This window comes from Periophthalmus magnuspinnatus, chromosome 9 (assembly GCF_009829125.3).
Source record: "Periophthalmus magnuspinnatus isolate fPerMag1 chromosome 9, fPerMag1.2.pri, whole genome shotgun sequence".
In the NCBI taxonomy this organism is placed as follows: Eukaryota; Metazoa; Chordata; class Actinopteri; order Gobiiformes; family Gobiidae; genus Periophthalmus; species Periophthalmus magnuspinnatus.
In genome coordinates, this window is record NC_047134.1 from 17,136,908 (window position 1) to 17,146,133 (window position 9,226).

General features: G+C 36.7%; 1 protein-coding gene across 1 annotated transcript in view; it reads left to right on the plus strand.

Annotated features, from left to right (window-relative positions):
• LOC117376824 (leucine-rich repeat transmembrane neuronal protein 4) overlaps positions 1-7,655 on the plus strand; it is a 63,318-nt gene extending 55,663 nt beyond the window's left edge. Inside the window, exon 3 of the mRNA XM_055224126.1 lies at positions 7,247-7,655. Coding sequence (XP_055080101.1) covers positions 7,247-7,432 — 186 coding nt within the window. The 3' untranslated portion in view covers positions 7,433-7,655. The remainder of the gene's footprint in view (positions 1-7,246) is intronic.
• The last annotated feature ends 1,571 nt before the right edge of the window (positions 7,656-9,226 follow it).

Genomic DNA, 9,226 nt, shown 5'->3' on the forward strand with positions numbered 1-9,226 from the left:
AAGAAGGATAGATAAGATTAATACAATATTGTGTAAAATTCCAGACAAAGCAATAATCTCTATGAAAACAAGCATGTGGCAAACCTCCAGGAGAGTGGAGAGCATCTTTAAGTAGTGTCTGTGTAATCCCTCAGTCGTCCAGGTCTGATCCATAGTAAAAGCCAAAAGTAAAATCTGTCAACTGGACAAAAAGTTGTTTTGTTGCTCATCCAAGCCACTTCTTCTGTTCTGGTCAGATTGCTGGAGCCCACTGCCTTAGCTCATTCTTAAGACCTGGATGACAGCCTGTTTTAATGTGTCAATTTTACATTGTAGTTACCTGCAGCCAAAGCACACCCCATGTTGCATCACACGGCTTGTCATAGCTCAGCAGAAAAATGAATTTGACATTGAAGCGATTTGGGCCTTCTGCTGTGTCATTGCTAAATGATAGGCTAAAGTGTTTTTAAACGTGTGTGAGGGGGCCGCGACTTTCACGTTTGGAAAAATAGATGGTGAATTCAGGCAGAAGCAGCCAGGCATTTTCCTTGAACATAATGATAATAAATGGGCTGGTGTCAGGCTCTTGTGTAAAGGTTTGAATCAATGTACCGTGACTGTAAGTAGGGCGAGACTGGAGCAGGAATGAGAAATGCATATGGCCATACATTTTATTCTGGGCAAAAAACCTTTCATAATTGTCCAATCAAAACGATTTTGAATCAATAAGATCCTTCATAAATGTCACAGCAATGGTAGAACAGCATTGCTCTGGTCACTGTGTTTATGGTAGGAAGTTGGCTATAGTTGCTGCGGAAGGTCATGAGTCACTAGTTTTGTTGTTTTTCTTATTATTATGATATAAGTACATTTTAGATACATTTAATTTATTATTATTCATTCATCATAGTTCTCCAGTCCCAGGTTTGCATAGAGAAGCTTTACAGGCAAGCAGGACATTAGGCCCAATTTATAACTACAGGAGAACCACAAAAGAATAGTACTAATCAACTCTCTATTCCAATACTTATTTTGTGTATGAATAACCATTAAATAAGTTCAAACTGCATTTCTTGTAGTACTAGCACTACACCAACTACTCAAAGCCTATTATAATTCATGGAGTGATATGTCCTAACATCATACTAACAAAGCCATAATAAGAAGTTGATTAATTTGCCTGTCAAATCCAAAATTATATCTGTCTGTATTTCTATACATTTTGGTATCAGTCTGGTCCCCACATCCTCCATTGCATCTCAAACCCAGTCAAACATGATTCTGCAATCAGATCCATTTTTTTCAGTGACATGTGAATTGGAAGAGCTCAGTGGTCACATATGATTTACAAATAAAATAAAATTTATCTCACCTCAGATTAACAGAGTTTAGTGCTTTATTCATGAATTCAGCAAAAATCCATTATGTTTTTCAACCCCCTGTGATATTTTTTTCCTTTTATTAATTTTTTTTTCCGATACAGTGGACCATGTGTGTTCCCAACTGGCTAATCCACCTGTCAGTCACGGCCAAAACTGGGGAGTGACCAGACACACATAAAGTATTCTTCATAAAGTATTGAAGAAGTGTCTATTCTAGATCAGGCAATCGATTAATAGAAAATTGTCAGTAAATGTCTAATTAGCAGCAGAATAAAACATAAACATGAGCCAAATAAATATTAATTAACCTCACATGAATCACTTACATGCATGCATATTAGCAGCCACTTTGATTTTAATAAGTGCAATTTAAACAGTTACCAATGTAATGATTTACTGTTGTTATGTGGCAGTTCAGCTCTTACTATTCGTTTCAGTATCATATGACGCAAGAATGTTCAAACTGCCAGTTTCAATCAACAAAGATCTTTTATCAGTGTCAAAGAGGCCATACATTGTTTATATCTGCCTTTTTATATAGTGGAGCAGTGGGGGAATTTCAAAGGACCTATATCCTATTTTCACATCTGTGGGGGTCCCTTGAGCTTGGCAGGACACATTTGATTGGCTAAAAGAGTCCTCGGCTTGTTTGAAGAGGGCCTCAGATTCAGGTGCAGATAAATTGTGGACATTTAACAGAGGAGAATGAAGCTATGATGGTTATTATTGCATCAGTAAATGCACTTCTGTTTACACAATGGGAGAGGATAACAGGGGTCATTGGTTCAAACTGTTTATTCCTTTCACATCTGATAACAAATACTTTTTTTTTTTTTTTTTCCTGTAACCGTTATTTAACCATGTAGATCAATAAATAATGTTGATTTTGCTCCAATTTATGCATTTTATTAGGGATGTCAAGATTATTGTCAATTGATCAGCCACAATATAATCAGAAGAACTAAATAAAAAATATAAGCGTGAACATTTCAGAAGCAAAAAAAAAAAAATTATTCAATGTAATACTCTGAAAAAGTAAATCTTATGTTTTTTATGTTACAGTAACTTGACTTCATTGTTCAGAAAGCTTATACTAGAGGAATGTCCCTAATCATGAATAACTGTAACACTCACAATAATTGAAATGCAAAAATATGAAAGCGGGACATCAGAAAATTAACTGACATTAAACAGATTTTTTTTTAGCGATTTGTGATTTTTCTACACCTTTAAATATTTTAAAATTGCTTATTGATAAGTTTATAGTTCAAGTTTACTCTTTTCATAAAAAATGGACATTGAAAAGAAAACAAAGAAACAAAAGGTGATGGTTCTCAGATAAACATCCTCCTGTTTTCACTGTGAGAGGCCATTTTGGTTCAATCACTCTACCAACTGTATTTACTCTTTCTGTTGGGGCAATTGGGTGAATGTAGTCCATAGTAAAAGGCGATTCCTTTGACAGTAATTTCCAAGCAGACAGAGTATCCCAGGCCTGGTCCAGCCATGCACGTTTAGCCCATTTTGCATTCACAGCATTGTTGTTCATGAATATTTGATCAGGCCGTGGTGAAGTGGTGTGCAAAGTTCAGCTGTTGAATTGGACAATAGAGTGTTTTCAACTAATCTTCCCTCTTTAAAAAGGCATCATCTCCACAAAGAACAATATAACCTTTTGAGAGTTTTTTTCTTTTTTTAAGTCCAGATATCTCGATATGAAGGTCAGGAACAGTGGACTTAAGCAAATAGAAAAGGGAAATCCTATCACAGTGGTGGTCTGTGCCAAATCCGCTTGGTGTAAATCCACTTCTGATGTAATCGTAGAATATAAAACAACATATTTAACAATACATAGAGTGAAAGCTTATAAAATGAGATTCAAACAACATATTCTGATCATTTGTCGGATTTAGCTTAAAAAGTTGGAAATGTATGTTATGGATATAGAAAATACTATAAGATAATACGTTGTATTTGGTGTAATTGTTCCATTTTATATACTATACTTTTATGCTCCCATAAAAATTAAGTATAGTATACAAAATGGAACAATTTCACCAAATACAACATATTATCTTATAGTGTTTTCTATATCCATATATATGTTGGTAGAGAGAGAGAGAGAGAGAGAGAGAGAGATACAGTGGGGCAAAAAAGTATTTAGTCAGCCACCTATTGTGCAAGTTCTTTCACTTAAAAAGATGAGAGAGGCCTGTAATTTTCATCATGGGTACACTTCAACTATGAGAGACAAAATGGGAAAAAACAAATCCAGAAAAATCATATTATCTGATTTTTTTAATAATTTATTTGCAAATTATGGTGGAAAATAATCTCAGTACTTTGTTATATACCCTTTGTTGGCAATGACAGAGGTCAAACATTTTCTGTAAGTCTCCACAAAGTTTTCACATACTGTTGCTGATAGTTTGACCCATTCCTCCTGCAAAGTTTTTTTGTAAAGTAATGGGAAAGTTCTAAAACTGAGCAAGACAGTGTTTAAAGAGTGCGAGAGAGAGTTTTTAAAGGGTGCAAACGAGTGGGTGAGAGAGTTGCAGATTGGGTGATTATTTATGTTTTGATTTGTGTGATTTTAATGTTTTTCTTATTCTGTAAAGCACTTTGAATTACCTTGTGTACGAATTGTGCTATACAAATAAACTTGCCTTGCCTTGCCTTGCCAGATTTCCTCTAGAGCAGTGATGTTTGGGGGCTGTCGCTGGGCAACATGGACTTTCAGCTCCCTCTAAAGATTTTCTGTGGGGTTGAAATCTGGAGACTGGCTAGGCCACTCCAGGACCTTGAAATGCTTCTTACGAAGCCACTCCTTCATTGCCTTTGGGATCATTGTCATGCTGAAAGACCCAGCCACATTTCATCTTCAATTCCCTTGTTGATGGAAGGAGGTTTTCACTCAAAATCTCACAATACATAGCCCCATTCATTCTTTTCTTTACACAGATCAGTCGTCCTGGTCCCTTTGCAGAAAAACAGCCCTAAAGCATGATGTTTCCACCTCCATGCTTCACAGTAGATATGATGTTCTTTGGATGCAACTAAGCAGTCTTTCTTCTCCAAACACAACAAGTTGAGTTTTTACCAAAAAGTTCGATTTTGGGTTCATCTGACCATATGACATTCTCCCAATCCTCTTCTGGATCATCCAGATACTCTCTAGCAAACTTCAGACAGGCCTGGACATGTACTGGCTTAAACAGGGGGACACGTCTGGCACTGCAGGATTTGACTCCCTGGCAGCGTAGTGTGTTACTAATGGTAGCCTTTGTTACTTTGGTCCCAGCTCTCTGCAGGTCATTCACTAGGTCCTCCCGTGTGGTTCTTGTGATCGTTTTGACCCCACAGAGTGAGATCTTGCGTGGCGCCCCAGATTGAGAGAGATTATCAATGTTCTTGTATGTATTCCATTTTCTAATAATTGCTCCCACAGTTGATTTCTTCACACCAAGCCGCTTACCTATTGCAGATTCAGTCCTTCTAATCTGGTGCAGGTCTGCAATTTTGTTTCTGGTGTCCTTTGACAGGTCTTTGGTCTTGGCCATAGTGGAGTTTGGAGTCTGACTGTTTGAGATTGTGGACAGGTGTCTTTTATACAGATAATGAATTCAAACAAGTGCCATTAATACAGGTAACGAGTGGAGGACAGAGGAGCCTTTTAAAGAAGTTACAGGTCTGTGGGACTCAGAAATCTTGCTTGTTTGTAGGTGATAAAATATATGATAAAAATACTTATTTTACTGAGGAATTTACCAATTAATTCATTAAAAATCCTACAATGTGATTTCCTGGATGCTTTCCCCCATTCTGTCTCTCAAAGTTGAAGTGTACCTATGATGAAACTTACAGGCCTCTCTCATCTTTTTAAGTGGGAGAACTTGCACAATTGGTAGCTGACTAAATACTTTTTTGCATATATATAAATATTAATATCATCTGCAAGGAAGTGTATTTATGATTTAATTATTTCTCTAGATCCTTGAACTTGTTTTTATCAGCCAAACATATTTATGTTTAGTAGTGTTTCAGGAATTTTCAACATTAAGTGAGTAAATGTGATTGGTTGAACGCCTGTCTTGTCTAGTGGAAAGACGCCATCCACAGCCCTACACAAATAAGCAGAGGATGAATGACCTATTGATTGTTTTAATCTTATTTAGTCATATTTCATTCATAAATTCTGACTACATTGATTTTAGACGAGCAATGTAATTATGATACAGCCTTCTCTATTACTTTTTCAGTCATGCATCATTTGTTCTCCATGCCCAATATAAAAATGCCATTATTACTTAAAGCTACCATCTGTAATCAGAGTGGCCTTGTTTTTTTCTCACACTTATCCACTTGATGCTATCTTTGTTACTATTGTGTTGACCTGATAGAAGACCAGAGTGCAGGCCAGATAGAACAGGTTTCACATATCCCATTTTCTCGTAGAATGGATGGTAGCTTTAACTTATGAAGATTTTTTCAAATGTTGTAAGACTAACAATAAACAGATCCAAACTATAGACCAAATGAAATAGTAAATCTTGTACCCAGACTGACCTCTGGACCGCCCTTTGGAATATTTCTGCTCTATGCTGCTTGCCGTTTAGCTTTTATTTCTTGAATATTGGCACTGGCTTTAGTATTTTCTAAAGCAATGTTGATCTTAAGCGTTAGCATTATAAACATGCCTAGCAAAACTAATGATATTAATCAGCCAAGCAGAGCGAATGATGGCGCTTTATAACAGTTAATTGACATGATTCAGAGCGCACCGGCGCACCAAATTAAGAGAGGTCTTTGAATCAGCAAAGTGCTTGTAATGTAATAAGCACTCTCCTCTAAATGCAGTCCTGACTTCATTTAAGAGAGGACCCAAAATATGTGCGCACACTGGCTCTGGGCTTTCATCTCGCATAATATAAATCACTGGTGCTCCAAATGGGTTTGAGATTCAAGGTTCTCGGGGCTCGCACTAATGACGAGGCTGCACCGTGACTGCATGAGGCAAATCAAGACCAAATACTTTCAGTGTAAAGTCAAATCTTGACAGAATAGGAACACTGCAAAATGTAAATATAAAAGAGTAAAGTGTTAAAAATGTAGAAATTGAGTTGTTGCCCATATCATCTAAAATAGGCTAATTTGAATGAAAGCAACATTTTGAATTTGAAAAAGTTGGGATGAGACAACAGGCAAGAGCAACTTACTAAAAACTGTAAAGTGTGCATTTTTTTATTTGTCAAAGCTGCACTGTGACTGCGTGAGCCAAAGTCCTCATTCTCAAAAGACTCAAAAAAACAATGTCATGTATTATCATAATTAGCTGCAAAAGCACTATAAATTAACAGGTTTTCACACATTCTGTTTGTCTTGTCACACATTATCTGAGATGTGTTGTTGCCATCCACTAATACCTCTCAGAAGTCTAACAAGTAGAGACAAATAATTAATGTGTTATTATAGGGTTGAACCTCAGTTTTGTTAGTATGACCTTACAGAAAAGCTTGCAATTTTATGAATATATTTTTCCAACTGGATTTGAATGCTTTTTTGTAATATATTTTATGTATATTTGCAACCAAAAAACAAAAAGGTACCATTTTATAATAACTGCACCTTAATTAGCCTTAGTAACTACTTAATTAATGTCCTAACCCCTTAATTACGTAGTTATTAAGCCAGATCCTTAATAAATTATTTGTTTATTATGAATTAAGTCTTTATTCAGGCTAATAAAGCTGTAGTTATTATAAAATGTCACCAAAAATGTTTCATAAAAACTTAATATTAACTCTATGGGAAGCACTGCGTTGTCAGTTTTAGTTCATAACATTGAAAACTTACTGTATTTTTTCTGATCTTCTCTCTGTGTGCAGATGAGCCAGCAGATGTACAGGTACGAGCAGTCCTTCCTGGATTACTGCCACGCCCACCTGACGCTGCTTCCTGAAGTGGGCGGGGCTTCCCCTGCTCCACCAGACCTGTATCACCCACCAACCCATCTCCACAACCCCTATGCGGCACCCCAGCTCTGCCCTGGGACCCTGTCTCTGCACCAGTGAGCTCAAATCAATTCAGATATGAAGTGGACCTATACAATAAATCCAAGCAGAGAACAGCGTCAATCTACAGAAAAACCTGGTCGTAATGAAAATACTTCTCAGTGGAAATAACAGGGTGCTGCTTTCTATCGATTGGTCTGCGCTTCAACCCATGTCCAAGTCCTGCAATTAGTAACGGAGGCCCGGACAATACGGCTCTACCACTCTGCCTTTTGGGGAGTATTTTAAGGATATAATGATAATAATATTATAATGATTTGTTAATCTTATAAAACACATTTCCGTGACTTTTTTCCCTCTCAAGCAGCAGGGGCACCTCTGCAGAGCCAAGTACATCAATCACATGCTATAAACAGCACAGGGACAAGAACGGCACGATAAGCAAAATGGGTAGCAGAACAAATGAAAGATTAGCCAAGCCACAGCGAGGCGATTTCTTCTGCTTTTTGGTGATCTAACTCCGCTGTTGCGGTCCAGAAAATGCTCCCGAAACTATGAGAAAGCACGAAGCAAAACTGACAGATATTTGTGGTATAAGATGTACAGCCCACACATGCAGCAAGCTGATTTCAACATGGTGATTTTTTGATTTCCATAATGATTTTGTGATTTGCATTTAATAATCAAGCCGGAGAATAAACAAACAAGTGAATGGTGTACAGGGACTTTTTTAATCCTACATCGAAATGAGTTCCGTTCTGTTTTATGAATGTGCGATACAGTCACAGAGCCACATGTATGTACAATAATATTATATGGTAAATAAACTGTGGTAAAACATCAGTGCATTGTCAGTCGTCAGAGAACAAGTGTCTGTTTTTAGATCATGTGTGGGAGTGGGCGACTGCAGGCATAGCAATGAATTCATGGTTAATAACAACACTAGATGTATTTTTTAACCAAACCAGACAGCTTTTTTCTATGATGTAACCATTTTTTTGAAAACAGCTCAAAGCTTATTGATTTGTTGCTTGTTTGTAGACATAATATTAAAAGATAGCCGTTTGAACACAGAAATAGCACAGCATTTAAACAAAGACAGTTTAAATGGCACAACTGGAGAATATTCTCAGTGGGGTATTGTTTTAAACACAGTAAGTTTTTGATCTGATTAACTGAATACAACAGGGCATCGAACTCAATGTTGTTAAAGGAGATTTGCAATACAATAAAATGTATAACTTATAACTAAAATATATTTTTGATATCAAAACACATACATATACTGTCTGTTGACGAGTTCAGTTGGTATTAGGACCCAGTTATTATCAGTCAGATGAGAGACAAAATTGTATATGTGATATGTATACCTGTTGAAAGCTTGGTCTATCCTCAACTAATTCTCTTTATAGACACCAACTAATATATCTATGAATACTGTCAAAAAAGGAAAAGACTCAGATACTAATCAATAAAAAAGAATAAATTGCAAATATAGGGCACATTTAGACTTGAATTATAACATTTTTTAAATAGAAAATTACAAAAAAGCTTGTGTCATGCATTTTCCTTATTTGGTTCTCATTGCTGCGGCTCCAGTAGTTACAGCTGAATTTACAAGTTCTGCTTAGTCCCATCCCACTACCTGACTGTAATGAATTGCCTTATCTGAGCACTAGTATTCAGCTTACAGATTGCTCACACATGTATCAAATTACCATCTGTCTTGTGCTTTATTGGTACAGTGAAAGTAAGAAAAAACTAATCTTCAGCCAGGATGCTTATGACGAGACGTGACACATGACAGATCCCTGGTGCCGGGGGATTTAGTGCTGGGTGCCCGTGCACACCCTA